The sequence below is a fragment of the Juglans regia genome, chromosome 13 (genome assembly GCF_001411555.2).
Source record: "Juglans regia cultivar Chandler chromosome 13, Walnut 2.0, whole genome shotgun sequence".
Lineage (NCBI taxonomy): Eukaryota > Viridiplantae > Streptophyta > Magnoliopsida > Fagales > Juglandaceae > Juglans > Juglans regia.
Genome location: NC_049913.1, coordinates 28,353,021 through 28,373,574, shown reverse-complemented (window position 1 = coordinate 28,373,574; position 20,554 = coordinate 28,353,021). Strand labels below are relative to the sequence as shown.

Sequence of the window (20,554 nt, the reverse complement as noted above, 5' to 3'; positions counted from 1 at the left end):
TTCCGAATCACAGTACTCCGGGTCCTTATGGGTTTGGCTCAGGTTTTTATAAAAGTAGTTGGGAGGTGGTTAAAGTTGATGTGTGGAAGGCAGTATTGGAATTCTTTACAGTTAAGCACCTTCCTAAATTTTTTACTGCCTCATATTTGGTTCTTATACTAAAGATGGAGTCGCCCACAGGTTTTGATAAGTTCCATCCTATCAGTCTTTTTTCTGTGTTTTATAAATTTTGCACCAAGATTAGTGTCTCTCGATTAACATGTTTATTGCCTCGCCTAATTTCTTCAGAGCAAGGAGCCTTTATTCCTAGAAGGATTATTTTTGAGAACATTAGTCTCAGCCAAGAATTGGTGCATTCTATTAATAAAAGGATCCACGGGGGTAATTTTATGCTGAAAGTGGATATGGCGAAAGCTTATGATCGGGTGGATTGGAGGTTTTTGATTGCGGTCTTACGAAGGTTTGGTTTTTCCCCTCAATTTTGTGATTTGATTTATTCATGTATTTCTAGCCCTTGGTATTCGGTCATGATGAATGGTACCGTTAAGGGTTTCTTTCCGGGTGGTCGTGGTCTTCGTCAAGGTGATCCTCTGTCTCCATATTTGTTTATCATTTAACAAGAGGTCCTTTCTAGATTGATCCATAGGAGCATAAGAGAGAGTCAGTTTGGCCTTTTCTCTCTGGCTCGAGGTATGCCTATTGTCTCTCATTTAATGTTTGCTGATGATGTCATGATTTTTTTCTAATGGAAGTCAGAGGTACGTGCAGGTCTTGCAACAAATTCTGAGTCAATATGAGAAATGGTCGGGACAAACTATCAATGTTCAGAAATCTGCTTTGTATTGTTCAGATAAAATTCCTAATAGGCGCAAGCAACGGCTTTTACGTCAGACTGGATTTGTGGAGGGAAATTTTCCTTTCAAATATCTTGGAGTGCCGATAATTCGGGGGAGATTGAAATAGGCTCACTTAGAAGACATGGTGAATAAAGTGAGGCAAAAGATTAGTGGCTGGAAGATGAGACTACTCTCTACAGGAGGAAAACTTGTTCTTTTGAGGCATATTATATCCAGTATGACTATTCACCTATTTTCTATTTTACAGGTCCCTCAAGTTACTATTTCCAAGATTCAGAGATTGATGAGCTCATTCTTTTGGGGGGAAGCCAATGGGCGTGAGAAAAATAAATGGGTGTCCTGGAATCATATTTGTAAACCTATGGAAGAAGGGGGGCTTGGTGTACGGAGTCTTCAAGACACTCAGAAAGCCTTATAAATGCGTTTTGCTTGGAACCTTATTCAAGGTAATTCTTTATGAGCCAATTTTTTCAAAGCAAAATATTTGGATTGAAGCCGTGGTCTCTCATAGATACTAATAAAGGATCTAGATTTTGGAGAATGGTTGTTAATTGTATTCCGTTGTTGTTAAATAATTCTAAGTGGTAGCTTAGAGAGGGCGAGATCCTTTTTTGGCATGATAATTGGAGGGAGAGTGGCCTCTTGATTAATGATATGCCTTTAGTGGGTTCACCTTTGTTGAAAATTAAAGATTGCAGGTTGTCAGGTAGTTGGGATGTGGAGTTCATAGAGAATTTAGTAGGGCAAGATAAGGTGGATGAGATTGTAATCGCTTTATTTGGGCCGAATTATGGGAAGGATGTTTTGATTTGGACTCCTATAGATACATGTATTTTCTCTACAAAATCTGCATGGTATTCGTATCGGAGGTACTCCTATGGATTGGCATGCATGGATTTGGCATATTAGTCTTCCATTAAAAATGTCTATTCATTGTTGGAGGGCGTGGCATATGGCCTTAAGTGTGGATGATAGATTACGTCGTATTGGTATTCCTTTTGTTTCTAAATGTGATTGTTGTAATAATGGTCATATTGAAGACAAAAACCATATGCTTTTTTAGGGTGAATTTTCACAAAGAGTTTGGTCATTTTTTGGCAATCTTTTTGGTATCCCTCTTGGTAGATCTTGGAAACAGAATGCTGGGACTTGGTTTAGGCGTGCTAACTCCTCTTCGCAGGTGGGCATTATTGTTGGCATCATCCTAGTTATTGTTACTTGGCATTTATGGAGGAGGAAGTGTCTAGCTCGGATGGAAGGTATTCTGAAAACTCATAACTTTGTTCTTCATTCTATTTGTGTGTGGTTAGGATCTCTTTGATTGGCGGCTAAGCAATTCAAGAGTCTATCCCGTAGAGATGGCATGATCCTTGAGGCCCTGAGGATAAATCCGGTGGTTCCGAAAGTTCCACGCTGCAAAGTGGTAAAGTGTTTTAAACTGCTGTTGGGGTGGTATAAATTGAACTCGGATGGTAGTAGTATTGGTAATCCAGGTTCCTGTGGCATTGGCGGGGTTATTTGGGATGATTCAGGTGGGCTTGTCCAGGCTTACGCGTCTCATATTGGTTTTGATTCTAACAACAACGCGGAACTCATGGCACTCCTTCACGGCCCGAGAATTTGCAAATTGTTGAACATATTGAATGTGATAGTTGAAATGGATTCTATGGTGGTTATCTCTTGGTGGCTTAGAGGGAGATGTGGTGTGTGGTACCTAGAGGATTTCTGGATGGAAATTGTTGATTTATCCAGCACAATTTATTGTTGTTTCTAGCTGTTTTTCAAGAAAGTAATAGGGTGGCGGATTGGTTAGCCAAGGAAGGGGCATCATGTAATGAATTGGAATGTTTTGTTTTTTTGTTTTTTTTTTTTGTTTTGTTTTGTTTTGTTTTGTTTTTGTTTTTGTTTTTTTTGTTTTTTTTGTTTTTTTTGAATGTTTTGATGGTTGCTATTTCTTTGTTCCTTTCTAGCAACTAAATGGACAGAAACTCAAAATAAAAATGCATATTAAGTCCAATGAATCATCTATTTTATGGTTTTTTTTTACTCTCTTCTCCACATGGTTTTTTATTGGTGGTCAAGGAACATGTAGACTTTGATTTAAAAAATTAAATAAATAGAGTTTGAATGCTGTATCAACATTTTTTTAATGAAAAGATATTCATAACATGTATGCTTTGATTTAAAAAAAAAAGGGTGCAACTCGGAATTTGGGATCTGGGATCCGGGTTTTTAAGAACCGGTTTTAATCCGGGTTTCGGCCCTGTTTTGAAATCCTAGTTCCAGTCCAGATATACCCGAATTCCTGAGCTGGAACCCAGATGAACGGTTCTTAATTCACTTAAAAAACTCAACTAATTAAAAGTTGAAAACATTCACTTTTATTGCTTATATCTACATTTATTAGTGTTTATTTCTTTAAAACTATTTATTTTATGGCCCCACCTGCGCATGACTCTAATTACTTGACTATCAATTTTGTATTACTATTCATGAAGTGTGGGGATTACACCCTTTCGTTATTGTCAATGCATAAGATGGTTGATCGGGCCCTTTTCTATAGAGAAATTACAATTAGAATGATTATAATGAATACATTATACGGTTAGAAGTACTAATATGCAATAATGTTATACCACCTATACTTGTCGTGGAACTTCAATAAATAATTTTAAAAAATGAAACGAGAATTATTAAACTTTTTTATTTCCTTCCGAGGATATAAGAGATTCCATAGTTAAAAAAAACCTATTATATAAATTTAAAAGAGAGTTTGCAGCGGAATTCATTTAATTAAAATATATAGTCCTTTTACCAAATATTCTTTCATACATTACATAAACATGCCTAGGCTTTTGTAACCCTACCCTTGGGTCATATCTGTCCTAACACTTCATCCTCATTTTTTTCTTGGGAGGGGGAGAGACATACATAAAAATAAAATGAATCAAATACTCAGTAAGCATTACTTCATACAATAAAAATATTTTAATATAGGTTTTCTGATAGGTCCCTTATAATTGTAGATGACAAAACTCAAGTATATGTCCTCTTCGGGTGAGGATGTACCACAATTATTTGCTGGAATAATTTTTCTGCCCTTTCATTGATAACCCAAGGCTGCTTAAATAGCAGTCCATGTTCATAAAACTGAAAATACAAACTAAAAACAGAGTTGTCGAAAACAGAGAAATCACCTAGGGACACTACTAGTGACTGACGCCTAACCAATGAAATAATGAAATTTGACTCCACGTTCTAACGGAAATAGAAATGCAACAACAGAAAGATAACATTAACAGAAAATAGAAACTGACTTCAACAGCTACGACTGAGTCCATGCACGCATGCATGCCACTCCATGCACTACGTCCTTACTTCTGTTAGCCTTCGCACGTCTAACCTCCTCCCATATACTTGGGATTTGGTTTTAGGCCCCTCCCCGAACTTCATGGCCTATCATTTTCATTAATGCATTTAGCATTCCTCTACATAATTTACATAAAGCATTTATTTCCTTTTAAAACATTACAAGGTGGGGTTTTTCTTTAAAAAAATTTTCCTTCTTGCTAAACAATTTCCCACACCTTGTACACTCATTCATAAAGAAACTAAATCATTTATACATTCAATTGCTTTTATAACTTTTTCTCTAGCCAGTACACATTGTTACGCCCCATGTGTTAGGGTTAGTGATCTTTTGGACCCGGATTATGCTTGTGGTCACAAGTTGTGAATCATTTTCAGTTGGGGGGGAGTACTATGTGCACTACTAGTACTACTTATCCGACATTGCAATCTACCATGGCCATTGGTACCATCATTCATTCAATCATGACCGTTATGTGGCTTTATATATTAAATCATTCATTCATTTCCTTTCCTTTCAGTCATTTACTTTAGTCATTTACTTTCATTTCTTTCTTTCATTCATCATTCCATTACATTACATAAACATCACTTCATAGCATAAGCGTAAACATCATCAATAAATATCATTTCATAGCATCCTTTAAATATCGTTTCATAGCATCCTTTAAATATCGTTTCATAGCATCATTTAAACATCATTTCATAGTGACATTTAAACACCTTTCATAGCCTCGGTCATAAACATCATCATTTCATTTTCTTTCATTACATAAAAATAACATTTTTCATAAAAGCTTTCCATTTTCATATCATTAGAAAACTCTAAAAGAGTATGAACATAATATTTACCTGGACTCCAGGCCATTTTCATTTCATGCAAGCCATTCATATGTGTGTTATATGACAACTTACATGTATTCATAACTTAACGTCATTTTCTTTTCAACTGCGTAAGCAACTTAAACTCAAAACTTACATGAAACTACCGTTGAGTTAGACTTCCTTCACTTAAGCCCATTCAAGTCACACTTCCAATAAATGATATTCAACTTCATGTCCTTATACCTTAAAGTGAAGCACGAAACTTTAAAGGTTCAAGCACAATCCCATCAACTCCATCACCCCCTTCCTCCATTCATGCATAATTAACCAACACTTCATCATAATCCAAACCAAGAATAATATACAGTTTTAAGCCAACTTTGAGGCTTAAACATTGTATATTCATACTTAAGACAGACTATCCATTATATATGGTAAATTTGTCCATACATGCATGTGACGCCCTCAGATTCCGCTTGGGATCGGACGAACATGTGAAGCGTTAGGATATGCAGCCCAAGGTTACCTGCCCCCATTCATGACAAATAAATATGCAATGAATTGAGCATGCTTATAATAGTATATAATATTTGCAGTAGATAATTTTTTTTGAGCAATACTATGCACCAAACTAAAGATATCTCAAATACTTAAAACATAATCCATACCATGATTACAACACGAGTCCAAAAGGTCTGTAATCATAAGAGTACTAAATATCAAGCTCCTCAAGTACAAGCAGAAACTAAAGTAACTATTAGGTTAATCCTTTGAGTAGTTCATGCAACTCAATCAAGGATGAGATAATACTAATGATAAATCGGAGCATTGAGGCTATGAGTTCCACATTGTGCCTTCGTCGTCTAATCGACCGTCTTTAGTCGGTCAATCTCTGGTGCGCCTCCTGATCCTGACACGTAGGAATAGTAGTTGGGACTACCATGGTGAGATTTGATTATAAATCTTAGCAAGTTAACAGATAACTTAACATACAAGTCAAAGATGCATGCATGGCAATAAAAGCATGAATGCATACATGATCATAAATAAGTTTGACGTGACTTGACATTTAACATGGCATGAATTGACATGACTTGAACTTGATCATAGACTGAAGTGAAACTAAACTTGACATGACATGAACTTAACTAAGACTTGACTTGACATAACATAAACTTGAATGTGAACTGACTTGGACATGAACTTAAAAATGAACGTGAACATAAATTGAACTTGAACTTGATCATAGACTGAAGTGAAACTAAACTGGACATGACATGAACTTAACTAAGACTTGACTTGACATAACATAAACTTGAATGTGAATTGACTTGGACATGAACTTAAACATGAACGTGAACATTAATTGAACTTGAACTGAAACTGAATATGAACTTAACGTGAATTGAAACATAAACTGAATATGAACTTATAACATGACTGAACGTGAACTTGAAACAAGAACTGAATGTGTACTTGAGCTTGAATAACGTAACGCAAAATGAACTTGAATGTGAAATATATGAACTAGGAATCTTGTTCAATAAACTGAACTTGAGCATGAACATAAACATGAACGTGAACATGAACTTTGACAATCAAAATGATTTCGCCGATTGTTTCCTCAGGAATAGTGAACAATCAGAATGATTCTGCCCAACATGTTCCGCAAGAGATACTCAGACAGTCAGAATGATTATACCATGAGTATTTTAAATGAGATACCCTAACAATCATAATAATTATGCCAGGAGTACCTACTAATACTCTGACAATCATAATGATTATGCCACGAGCAATTGAGTAGAGGTATTTTAATAATCAAAATGATTACGCCATAAGTACATCGCGTGAATTATGAATGAAGATGCGTGGACAATCATAATGATTACATCACGAGTATCTCATGCATGATTGATTGAGAAAATATTGTTTTAGAGACACACTCTATACTTGAGACATGACGTGACATGAAGCAAAATGACAAATGACATGACATACGTAACGTGACATATGGAACCTAACTAATTATCAAGATTTACATTCCTCATGTAAATTTTGTCATAAACTCAAATATCAACTTAGAAAAATTAAAACCAAACAAAACTATGGAAAACATCATAGGGCCAAAACTTTCAAAGGCCATATCTCTTGATTTTTGCTGCAATTTTTTCCAACTCCAAAACTCATGATCAAACTGAAATATTGCTACAAAGGTCCTCATATCCTAAGTTTTAAAACATGCTTAAAAGATCCAACAAAATATACTTCTAATAGACACAAAACTTGAATCCAAACTTTTTAACAAAATACAAACTCTTGAATCTCAAGTTTTGACCTATTTCAAAACATTTCCAAGAACTCCAAAAATCCAAAAATTTCTTGTAACATGTTCATAACACATTTTTAAGAACTAATGTGCTTTTAATCAACACATAAAAGTTACAAAAAATCACAAAATCTCACTAGAAGTACTCGGCTCCAACACTTAGCCAAAAACATAATTGTTTTTTCTCAACTTGCCTTGATCAAACATTTGATCAGAGCATACCATGATGAGATCTTTAAACAAAAACATCATATGGTTTAAAAATATGTCCTAAAGTAGATCCAAGCATTAAATTTAAAATCACATGGCTAAAAATAAACCGAAACATGGATCTAGCCGAAATTATCAAACTTTTAACCTAACCGAGTATTCTCTTGCATAAAAAATTCATATTGTGAGGGGCTTTTCCCCCACTAAGCCCAAGAGGCCCATAAATGTAAGGAAAAAAGATCAAAAGCCCAGCCTGGGGTAACGAGCCCCTAACCTAGCCCATGGGAAAGCTCTTATGTACATAACCTGAAGGAGGAGGGATGGTGTTCTAAGGGATGAGACTCATCCATCTGAGGTCCCTTCGGCTAGGGATCTAATAGAAAAGGCATGAACGGACCTGTACGGAGATAGATTGAGAGAAGGAGGTCGGATAACCACGCTGCATTAATAGCTCCACCACCCAGACGACATGCCACTTTAATGACGCCGTCCTAGAGCCACACCACATTTATAGACTTGACACAAGGAACAGTACGTGGGACATTGATTTAACGGAAGCAGGCACTATTTGCTCCTCAGGCCTATAGTATGAATCGCAGATCCCAGGTATGAGAATCTCTCTCTGATCCCTAGACTCTCTTACTCATTGGCTACCCTCCAAGAATATTTACTAACTTTGGCATCGGAGGTTACCCGACCCCTAGGCCGCCCTCTCAAAGCCGCAGTTTTTCTACCTTGTGCAGGACCTATTTTCGAAGTCCTGAGTTGTTGGAGCTTGGCCCAAAGGTGTGTGAGACACGACGTTAACACATTTGTGAAACTAACACAAAAAATCCCCAAACTGATATCATAATATGTAGATAAAAGGTTTAGGATCATCAAATAAATTTATCAAAGCCATTGGAGTAAGAATGGACCACAAAAGATCTAAACTTTCTTAAAACTGAGACTGTTTTTCTCCTTCCAGTTTCTATGTTTGTAGATCTGAGAAACTATTTCATCAAAAGCTTTTATCATACAACTAATCTGCAACAAACATTCATATAAATTTGTTGAAAATACTTCATAAAAATCTTGGACCAAGATTTGTCCATTAGTTTGGTCAAAAACTCCAAAATACAACACACTATCTAGTTTATCACCCAGATTGACCTTTCCATGGTTAAAACAACTTTTGATTGACCATTGACTATGAAATAAAAAAAAAATACCCACAAAAACTAAACTCAAAGAGGAACAACTTTTATGAAATAATCATTGTGAGAAAATACTTACAAGGGTTCCACAAAGGGCACACAAAAAAGCTAAGAAAATGGCCGAAGAGAGCTTCTAAGTGTTCTCTCCAAGAACCGAAATGAAAAGGGTTGAAGTGAGTGAAATGATGACTTGCACACCTAATACATTTATGAAAATGGAAGTATGGGCTTGAGTGGCAACTTGATGGATGGTCATTAGGTCACAAAAAGGTGCAAAAATTGAGTGGGAATGGACTGCTTTTGCTGTCGTGTAGAAGGGAGGTGGTGAGGTGGATTTTCCTCTCACATCAAGGAAATATTTGGGGGCTGCCATGTGTAGATGTTGATCTATCATGGGTGGGGGAAACTTCCTCAGGAAGTTTTGCCAGGGTGGCCAAAATTCGTGAGCCTAATGGGCCTCAAACAAATGGGCTTCATTTTGGAGTTTAAAGAGGGTTGGTTTGAGTTTGAGGTGCTATCAAGCCTAATTCCAATTTTTCTTGGTCCAATCAAATTTCTAAAATTTAAAGGATTGGATAATGATGTCAATATATATATATATATATATATACTTGATATGCAAAATTTCGACATGTCACAATTAATTGAATAATACTAAATATAGTCATAGAATGTACAAGCTCCATCCACTACTTTTGAAAAAAGGTGGGGTCCATCATTAAAAAAATAATTTTTATATGAATAAAAGATTTACCTATTTTTCTAAAATAAGTGCACGAGATTTACACACCATAGGTGTTAGGTGCTGAGAAAAAGGATTGGAATTCTGAGTTGAGTCTGTGTAATTGAAGTTGGAAGAAGAAGGGAAGTTAAATGATGCGTATTGGGTAACGAAATTAATGGTCTGAGTTAGTATACGGTGCGCTTTGTATTCTTTAGTGGAACGGTGCGTTTTGATGAGTTTAGTTTACTGAGAAAGGCTAGTAGCAATACCGTGCTTTTTGTGTTTCTCTTACATTTCATCTGTATAAATAGGAGGGAAGAGTTCGTTGTTTAGTAGTTAATTGCTTGAGTTCATTCCGTGATTGTAAGGAGGTTTGAGGTTTTTCGAAAACCTTATTCAAGAATCAATCAAGTGATTCTTGGTTTCTTCTTCTCTTTCTTTCAGAATCTTCTCTCTTTTCATTCTTTTTTGTTCTTGGTTCTTGGCTGGAGTTGGTATCTGGATTGATACCTTACAATTGGTATCAAAGAGGCTGATCCTCTCATGGCAGATGGTACGCGGGGAAATCTAAAGTTGTAATTGGATGGGTCATAGAAGCAGCAAGAAGCTATTCAACGACAGTTGGAAGACCATCATCATTCAATTCACAATATTGCAGATAGGTTAGAACAACATTTTGATATGCTTAAATCCTTGGTTGAGACCAAGCAAGTTGTGCCTCCTGTTGATAATGTTCATGTTAGTGGTAGTGGGGGTGGAATCCCAGAAGATAAACCACTGTTGCCTCATGAGGTGCAGCTAGATTTTCCACACTTTGATGGAAGTGATCCTTCAGGTTGGATTTTTAAAGCTAGCCAATTCTTTGATTTTCAGCAAATCCCTTTAAATCAAAGGTTTTTAATGTCAGCGTATCATATGGAAGGAAAGGCCTTGGGTTGGTACAAAGATGCCTTGGATGTGGTAGTTTTTATGGGTGGGATACTTTTATCAAGGCTTTACAGGTCAGATTTGGCCCTACATCCTATGATGATCCTATGGAGGCTTTGATACACCTCAAGCAGATCACTTATGTGACTAGTTACAAGGCTCAATTTGAAGCATTATATAACAGGCTTAAAGGCTTGCTAGAAAGGCATAGATTGAGTTGTTTCTTGAGTGGGTTGAAGGATGAGATTCGGTTGCTAGTCCGAATGCTCAATCCCATTAACCTGAATGCAACCTTTGGATTAGTTAAGATCCAAGAAGAGTATGTACTAGCCACCAAGAAGTCAGTGAGGAGTCTGGGTGGAAATGTTGAAAGAATGCATTTCGATGCACACTATGACGTAAATAAGTTTTAGAGAACAACAACACCAGTGAGGAAGGTTTTTTTCTACACAAATGGATGAAAAGAGAAGGAAAGGGTTGTGTTACCACTGTGATGAAAAGTGGAACCCAACACGTGTGTAAAAAACCTAAAGTCTATGTGTTACATGGGGAAGGATGTGAAGATTCTGTGGTGCAAGAAGACAGTGAGGTGGAAGCTATACTAACTGAAAAGGGGGTTAATGAAGATGAAAGCATGGAACTATTCAAGCATTGTCAGGATGCATAAATAATAATTCTAAGAAGTTGTTGGGTAGAATTGGTGAATCTTTAGTAGAAATTTTAATGGACTCTGAGAGCACTCATAATTTCTTAGATCCACTAGTAGTCAAAGTACCAAAGTTGAAAGTGAAAGAAGGACCTAGCTTGCAAGTTAAGGTTGCTAATGGTGACACCATTCTGAGTCAGGGAAAATGTGAGGACACTCTTAAGATCCAAGGATATAAGTTTAAAATTCCTTTTCATATGTTGAGTTTGGGGGGATGTGATGTCGTGTTGGGAGTTCAGTGGTTGAGAACTTTGGGACCCATTAATTGGGATTTTTCATCTCTGACCATGAGCTTCAAAGTGGGGCAGTTTGTTGTTCCTTTGCAAGGGCTGAAAAATGTTGAGCTGGGGGTTCAGAATAGAGAAGGGTGCCTGAAGTCTTCTCTAGTGAATCGACATGGGTGGTTTCTGCAATCGGTAGGTCATGATTCTTAACAGGTAGTGAGTAAGGGGCTAGAGGAAGTTATTGCAGTCATTGAAGAATTTGCTGATGTATATGTTGAACCAGAGGGTTTACCTCCTAAAAGGAGTTTTGATCTTCAAATTCCTTTAAAGAAAACACGGGGCCATCTCAGTTTGGCCTTATAGATATCCACATTATCAAAAGACAGAAATAGAAAACATAGTGAAGGACTTACTAAAGTCAGGAGTGGTGAGGCCTAGCTAAAGTCCTTTTTCTTCACCTGTCTTGCTTGTTAAAAAAGCTGATGGATCATAGAGAATGTGTGTAGATTATCATGCCTTGAATCAAGAAACCATCAAGGACAAGTTTCCAATACCTGTCATTAATGAATTACTCGATGAGCTGTTTGGTGCACAATTTTTTTCAAAGTTAGACCTTAGATCATGGTACCATCAAATTAGAGTTAAGGAAGATGACATTGAAAAGACTACATTTAGAACTCATGAAGGCCATTATGAGTTCTTTGTAATGCCTTTTGGCCTTACTAATGCACATGCAACTTTTCAAGAGTTGATGAATGATATATTCAAGCTCTTCTTGAGAAAGTTTGTTTTGGTGTTCTTTGACTATATCCTCATTTACAACAGTTATTTATCTAACCATTTGAAGCATTTGAGGACTATTTTGGAGATACTAAGGCAGAATACTCTGTATTCAAAGATATCAAAATGTAGATTTGGGGTGGAGGAAATTGATTACTTGAGCCATCTAATTCCTGTTAAGGGAGTGAGAGCTGACCCTTCAAAATTAGCAACCATGCTTGATTGGCCAATTCTTGGTTTTTTGAAGGCATTGAGAGGCTTCCTTGGTCTGACTGGTTACTATAGGGGAAGTTTATTAAAAACTATGGCACTATTGTAGCTCCGTTAACTGATTTGTTGAAGAAGAATACCTTTGTTTGGAGTGACAATGCTACTCAGGCTTTTAATGAGTTGAAGAGGGCAGTTATTGAACCTCCTGTGTTGAGGTTACCTAATTTTTCCAAGACTTTGGGGGCTGTCTGGAATTGGTTTGGGGGCTGTCTTGATGCAGGAAGCTCAGCCAATTGTTTTCTACAACAAGGCCTTGAAGGGTAAGGCTCTTTGCTTTCCACATGAGAAAAAGCTCTTGGCTCGTGTCTGCTGTGAGCAAGTGGAGACCCTATTTGCTAGGTCAAGCCTTTAAGATCAAAACAGATTAACATGCCTTGAAGTACCTATTGGAGCAAAGGGTTGGAACAAAACTTCAGCAAAAGTGGCTTTCCAAGTTAATGGGCTATGACTTCACTATTGACTACAAAAAAGGCAAGAGAATGTTGTGGCAGATGGGTTATCTTGGAAGGCTGAAGTTGAACTTGCTACTTTGGCTTTAATTACTTTTCCTACCCTTATTTGGATTGAATAGTTGAAGGATAGTTATTAGCTGTCTCCTATTGTTAGTGGCATTATTTCTAAGCTTCGACAAGGCTTAGAGGGACCAAAGCATTTATGTATCCAGCAAAACCTATTATTGAGGAAAGGCAAATTGGTACTGGTTCCTAATTCTCCCTTTCAAGCAAAAGTTTTGCATCATGTTCAGTCCACAAACAGGACATGTTGGTTACAAAAAGACATTATAGAAAGCCAAGTTGGATTTCTTTTGGGAAGGCATGAGGAATGATATTAGGAAGCTTGTGAAAGAAAGTGTTATATGTCAGACAAGCAAGCATGAGATTTTGCACCTAACAGGGCTCTTGCAGCCTTTACCAATTCCTCATTCTCCATGGTTGGATATCTCCATGGATTTTATGGAGGGGCTTCCACTTTCTAATGGGTTTTTTGTTATATTCTCTGTGATTGACAGACTAACCAAGTTTGCTCATTTCTTTCCTTTGTCCCATCCATTCACAGCAAGCAAGGTGGCACAAGTGTTCTTTTCAGGGGTGTTTAAGTTGCATGGTATGCCCAAGACAGTGATGTCAGACCAAGATCCTATTTTCACAAGTTCATTTTGGAAAGAACTGTTTAAGCTTCAAGGCACTAATTAATTCTCTTCATTAATTAATTCTCTTCATTTAAGTTATGCCTATTACCCACAATCAGATGGACAAACTGGAATTTTGAACAAATCTGTGGAGTCATACCTGAGGTGTTACAAGAGTGATAAGCCAAAGGAGTGGAGCTCTAGGTTGACTATGGCTAAGTGGTGTTATAACACCACTTATCACACTTCAATTGGAATGTCTCCTTTTAAAGCCTTATATGGGTATGTGCCTCCCAAATTACTTACATGCATATGTTCCTAAAACAACTGCTAATGTAGTTGCGGATAGCCAGTTGAAGTCTAGAGATGAGCTGCTGATCTTGTTAAAAGAAAATTTGCAGAAGGCTCAGGAAAGGATGAAGTTCTATGCTAACATGAAAAGATCTAAGAGAGTTTTTGAGATTGGAGATTGGGTTTTCTTAAGGCTTCAATCTTATAGACAAAAAACAGTGGCTATGAGACATAATTTGAAGCTATCACCAAGATTTTATGGTCCATTCAAGTGCTTGAAAGGATTGGATCGGCTGCTTATAAGCTGGATTTACCAACATCCTCGAGAATACATCTTTTCTTCCTTGTCTCTTGCTTGAAAAAGAAGTTGGGCCAGGGTGTTTCTCCATTGCCAGTATTACCTTCAGTGGATGTTCAAGGAAGATTTCAATACGAGCTTGAAGTAGTATCGGAGAGAAGATTGAAGAAGGTGGGCAATCAAGCAGCAACATAAGTGTTGGTCAAATGGTGTGGGGCACCAGTGGAGGACTGCTCGTAGGAATTTTTGTGGAAGTTGAGGAATCTCTATCCACACCTTAGGTGCTGAGAAAAAGGAATGGAATTCCGAGTTGAGTTTGTGTAATTGAAGTTGGAAGAAAAAGGGAAGTTAAACGATTAGTATTGGGTAACGAAATTAATGGTCTGAGTTAGTATACGGTGCGTTTTGTATTCTTTAGTGGAATGGTGCGTTTTGATGAGTTTAGTTTTACTGAGAAAGGCTAGTAGCGATATGGTGCGTTTTGTGTTTCTCTTACATTTCATTTGTATAAATAGGAGGGAAGAGTTCGTTGTTTAGCAGTTAATTGCTTGAGTTCATTCCGTGATTGCACTACAAGGGGAATCACCTTTCTCGAAGATTTATTTTCGCTAGGAAAAGCAAGAAAATCGTAGCCTATCACCTTTCCAAATCGCTGGAGGTTCGCCGGTATTAAAACTCCACTTCTGATCTAGTCCAATAAATGATCCTTATTTTGCAAAATCAGCATGATAAACATATGTATATGCATTCACTCATCCAATATTGTTGCCTTCCATAAATCTGAAATCACTAAAGGTTCTTTGTCTCCCACATCTATCTTCAGCAAAACTACTTTCATGCATGCTAGCTAGCTGATCGCTAAGTTTAGACAAAAGAAAAAGTCACGATTTGATTGCTCTTGATGATCGATGAGATCCCATTAAGCAAAACAAAGCAAAGTGAAGCAAATTGCACATTGTGATAATAGGCATATTTGTAACTTCTAAAAAAGCCTGCACTTATTGATCTAAAAGCCATCAGTTACTGACTCCTTAAGACCAATCATGTTCATATTTAAGTGAAATCAGCTTTGGCTGTAGCCCTTTAAGTACTGGTAAATCACGGGAACCTTGGCCTACTCATGGTTATAAACCAATTGATTAACTTGAACCACTTGATCATGATCAGGCCAGGAAAATTACAAAAACCAAGTGTATTTTCACATAAAACTTTCATGCATGCAATCTATAGAAAAATATACAAGAAAAGTGTTCAATAATTTTATAATCCAGATCAATAGAACAATTGGAGGACCACCTAAATACAGGGCGTTTAATTAGGCCCTGAAATTATTATATTCCATATTAACGTTGTATTGTTTCAAAACTTATGTTATCATAGGATTTCCGTCGATAAAAAACACGTCCATAAATTCTACAAGAAAAAGCTTCTGATTCAGCAAAAACAAGCAATATTTGGTGTGTTAAAATTATCTAATGCCCACAACTGATTGAGCAGCTCAAACACAAGAGGCATATACATAGCGATAAAACTCAAATAGAGAAACATGCACATCAGTTTCACAGAGGAAAATAATGCATGTACAGAGAGGCTGAGTTGTGCTGAGAGGCTGAGAGTCTCAGCTTGCATTTTGGGTTATAATGGCTTCAACCTATGAAAGTGAACTTATAGGACCACTCTTCTTTTTTCCAGAAAAAAAAAAAAAACACAAAGCATTACCATATAGAGTCGTTTGAAGATAATGGAATTGGACAAGGATTCTTCCATACATTTCATTATAGAATTAGAGTCTATATATAGACTGTAACAAAAGAATCGAAAAGAATATCGTTGGTTATAGGCATAACAGAGAATAACAAACACTATGTTCTCTACAGTGCTTATTCTGGAGTCTATGATTGTTGTGTTGTGCGTGTGTTGTTGGTCTACAGAACTAACATAGGATTGTTTGTATTGATTTTAAAATAAAGTATAAGAATTCAACAGTTATATTAGACATACACAAACACATAGGCAATTTCTGCACAAATTGAAAGATTAAAACACCCCCTATTTCTACTTGACCGAAACGGTTTCATTAAGAACATAAAAAAAAAGAGAGTATTTTACCTTGGCCACTCGACTCCAACCGAGTGGAGGAGAATACGATGATGATGAACGGCAGCTTAGGGCATCTCAAAAATCGCACTTTTTTGAACTGGTTCCAACTCAGATGATGTGAGTGAAGATGAGGATGAGTGGGTTTTGCTTGCACGAAAATCTACTGGGGTGGAGTAGCTCCACTGTTAGGGGTATGATTTCGGTGGAAGGGACAGCCGTGTAGCAAAGAAATTTTGAGTGGGTTTTGAGTTTGATTTGCAGGTAGAGAGAAATGGAGAAGAAGGTGAAATCGGGGTTCGGGAGTGCACGGGAGAAATGTTAACAGGTGATGGGGGGAAATCTGATTTTTCTTGATTTTTGGCGCCTTTCACATTAAAAGGGTAATTGCAGCGAAACTGTCAGTCGCCACAAGTTTTCCACCTTTACCAGCGATTTTTTATGCCACAATTGCAGTTAAACTTGCTGCGAAAGATAAAATATTTGACCAGCGATTTTTTTACGCTGCAAGTGTGGTTAAAATTGTTGCAAAAGGTAAAACAAAAAACGCACGATTTGGAAGCAACGTTGACCACGAAATCGCCGAGAATAATGACTTATTACAGCGATATTATTTCCGTCCAACAATAATTCGTCGCAAAAGCCTATATTTCTTGTAGTGTTGTAAGGAGGTTTGAGGTTCCTCAAAAACAAGAATCAATAAAGTGATTCTTGGTTTCTTCTTCTCTTTCTTCGAGAATCTCCTCTCTTTTCATTATTTTATGTTCTTGGTTCTTGGCTGGAGTTGGTATCTCGATTGATACCTTACAATAGGCCTGTTAATAACATTTCTCTAATTAAATTGAGTGTCATGTGTCCGTTAAGGTTCTTATCATTTTTGAATAATTGGCCACTTATCAGTAATATGCGGTCCAACTCAGAAACCATTATAGCGCCCGAAGGACCACACTCTTTTAGGAGAGCCATCTCATTCAGTGCCATCATATCTCCTTTAGGAGAGCCACCACCATGGCACATAATTATAGTGTTTGTCCCAGTATTTTCCATGCACATAATTCTAATTGTTGTCTGAATTTTGATTTCGAAGGTTTGAAGTGAAAGAGAGAGAGAGAGAGAGATTCTGTAACAATTATTATTGCGCTTATAAACAACTCGAGTATTATATCTTCTGGCTTGCATGGAGCAAAAATCATAAAAAAATCTATAATAAAATCTTACACCATATACTTCTATCTAATCAATATTTAATTTCTTATTTTTATCATTTTATTTAAACACATATATTTAAACATTAAAATAGAGGGATAAAAATAATAAATTACATATTGATTAAGTTGATGTTTGTAATGTAAGGCTTTCACGTAACATTTTTCATTAAAAAGAAGGACAAGCTCGGTTTATTAAATGAACAAATGAGGCAATCTCGCCCTTCCATTATCGTACGTAGATTCGATGAATGGATACAGAGACAAAGAAACATGTATAAACAGACAAAGTCTTTGCTGATATTACCATGTATGCGTTCCTCACGGGCCATCTTCTCCTTCTATAAATACACTCCCAGTAATCAATCTCTTATATATAGCAGAGCCCAAAAACCAACTCTCTTATAGCAGAGCTCTCTCTTCTGTAGCTTTCCCCCATTTCTTTGCTTTGTTATATATTATATTGATACACACACCTACACACATCTGTAAAGACTCGACGGGACCGAGACAAGACTGCTAGCTCTAAAATGGCCAGCGTTCCAGTGCCTGCCCACCATGGTCAACCGACAAGTGAAGTTCGTTGGTCAACTGGTCTTTTTGACTGCTGCTCTGACATGCATAGCTGTAAATTCCTAATCTCTTTCGTTGCTTAGACAGGTTATAATTAATATTCTGTGTTAAATAATGTTAATGCCCACCATGGGGGGGGTTTAAAACTAAAGCTACGTACTTCTGTCACAGGTTGCTTGACATTTTGGTGTCCATGCGTTGCTTTCGGGCGGATCTCCGAAATTGCAGACAAAGGATCCTCCTGTAAGTAGGATAAAAGCACATATATACATATAAATACATAGACATATATTTGTGTTTATATATATATATATGTATGTATGTATATTCTACGATGTATGTAGCTTCAATTTGTGTTAATTTTCGTCAGCTTGCGGTGGAAATGGCTTGCTATATTTCCTCCTCCAGAGTTTAACAGGTTTTGGTTGTTTGTACTCGTGCATATACCGTACTAAACTTCGAAAACTCTATATGTTGGAGAAGAGCCCTTGTGGGGATTGTTGTGTTCATTGTTGGTGCGAGCCTTGTGCCTTGTGTCAAGAGTATCGTGAACTCCAAAACCAGGGCTTCGATGTGTCTGCCGGTAAATTAATATATATCTTTCTAGAATATATATATATATATATATATATATATATATCTATGTGAGTAATGCTAATTGCTAAGTACAAGTTCCAACTAAACAAGTCTCGTGCAATTGTTTTGTAAGAAAGTAAGATGCTTCACTAAAATAGAACTGATTTTTTCATATTTTTTCATATTGAGATCTACCTTTTAACAAAAAAAACAATTATACAAAATTGGTCTATTTAAAACTTGTACAAATCACCACATCTAATACATATATACACGCATAATCTTGTTCATGTTGAATATGCATATATAGGATGGGACGGGAACTCGCACAAGTACAATCAAGGAGTGGCAATGGCTCCAGTTGTGGAAGGAGGAATGAAGCGCTAGTACTGCAGAAGACGTCCTTTAAATGAAAATAAAGTTTAATTGGCAAGTGATGGAGAACGCTCTAGCATGATATGTTTAATAATAACTCTGAAGTCGTACGTACGTACGCTATCTCGTACGCAGAAAAATAATCATATGTATATATATATATATATATATATCCTACAATAATAACTAGCCAATTATTGGCACTTCTAATATATGTAATACTCCTCTTGTACGTTTCATGTAGTAGTGCTGTAATATGATATCGTTCTGAATGTAGTGTTGTAATATCATATCGTTCTGAATACAAGTACTATCTGTGTATTGAATTTCGCGAGTCAATAAGAGAGATCATGCATGCCTGCAAGCATTCATTCGGCTTGTGCGTTGTGAACAGACCGCTACGACTAAGATCAGCATGAACGTCGATGATAATTGCAATATTGTGACAATTAATAAAAGTGTAGAAGCTGCTGTGCAATTAATGTAGAAGCTGATAATGTTAATTAAGTCAATTTTAGTTAATTGTGTTTGTACGTTTGCTTGAAAGTTTAGCCACTTAAACAATTATAGCTAGTTGGCTGAAAATTCTCCTCAATCAACCAAGTAAGATAATAATAATAATAATATAGAAATTAATCTTTGATCTATCATATATATAAAATTATACATGTAGATTTATTATAAATTGATTTCTGTAATTATATTTGTAAGCCTAGATAGTCGTTCTTCTGATCTTTATAAATATAGTTGCGATTTGTTAATTCACTTAACAAAAAATATCAAAATTTACATTCCTCATATAAATTTTTTCCTAAACTCAAATATCAATTTAGAAAAAATGAAAACCAAATACAACTATGGAAAACATCATAGGGCCAAAACTTCCAAAGGCCATATGTCTTGTTGCAATTTCTTCCAACTCTAAAACTCATGATCAAACCGAAATATTGTAACAAAGATCTTCAAACCGAGCAAACAAGTAGGACAAGTCATCAGACTACCCGACCCCCCTCGGGATGAGTCAACAGGCGGGACAAGTCTTCAGACTGCTCGACCTCATTTATCCCTCTTCGAGAGTCAATAGGTGGGACAAGTCATTAGACTACCCAACCTCTCTCGTGATGAGGCAATAGGCAGGATAAGTCTTCAGACTGCCTAACCTCCCTTGTGATGAGCCAACAGGCGGGATATGTCTTCAGACTGCCCAACCTCATTTATTCATCGCTGAGAGTCAATAGGCGAGAGACAAGTCATCAGATTGCCCAACCTCCCTTGTGACAAACTAATAGGAGGGACAAGTCTTAAGACTGCCTGACCTTGTTTATTCATTGCCGAGAGTTAATAGGTGGGACAAGTCATCAGAATGCAAGACCTCCCTCATGACGAGCCAATAGGTGGGACAAGTCTTCAGATTGCCCGACCTCCCTCGTGATGAGCTAATAGGTGGGACAAGTCTTTAGATTGCCCAACCTCACTTATTCCTCGATGGAGGCCAATACACAGGACCAGTTCTTGGACTACCCAACCTCACTCATGCGAGGGATAAGTCCTCAAATTGCCCTGCCTCGCCCACACGCGCGCCAAAACAAAGAT

General features: G+C 36.9%; 1 protein-coding gene across 1 annotated transcript; it reads left to right on the top strand.

The window, feature by feature from the left end:
• Positions 1-17,726: 17,726 nt before the first annotated feature.
• Positions 17,727-19,332, top strand: LOC109003967 (protein PLANT CADMIUM RESISTANCE 2-like). Its single transcript, XM_018982310.2, has 4 exons — positions 17,727-18,064; positions 18,182-18,253; positions 18,381-18,593; positions 18,897-19,332. Exons 1-4 carry the CDS (start codon positions 17,968-17,970, stop codon positions 18,971-18,973), a joined length of 459 nt encoding a protein of 152 aa, XP_018837855.1. The 5' UTR covers positions 17,727-17,967; the 3' UTR covers positions 18,974-19,332.
• Positions 19,333-20,554: the final 1,222 nt, after the last annotated feature.

Coding starts and splice junctions, on each gene's coding strand:
- LOC109003967 (XM_018982310.2), top strand. CDS start 17,968: ATGGCCAGCGTTCCAGTGCCTGCCCACCATGGTCAACCGACAAGTGAA. Junction 18,065..18,181: donor CTGCTCTGACATGCATAGCT/GTAAATTCCTAA, acceptor CTTCTGTCACAG/GTTGCTTGACATTTTGGTGT. Junction 18,594..18,896: donor GGGCTTCGATGTGTCTGCCG/GTAAATTAATAT, acceptor ATGCATATATAG/GATGGGACGGGAACTCGCAC.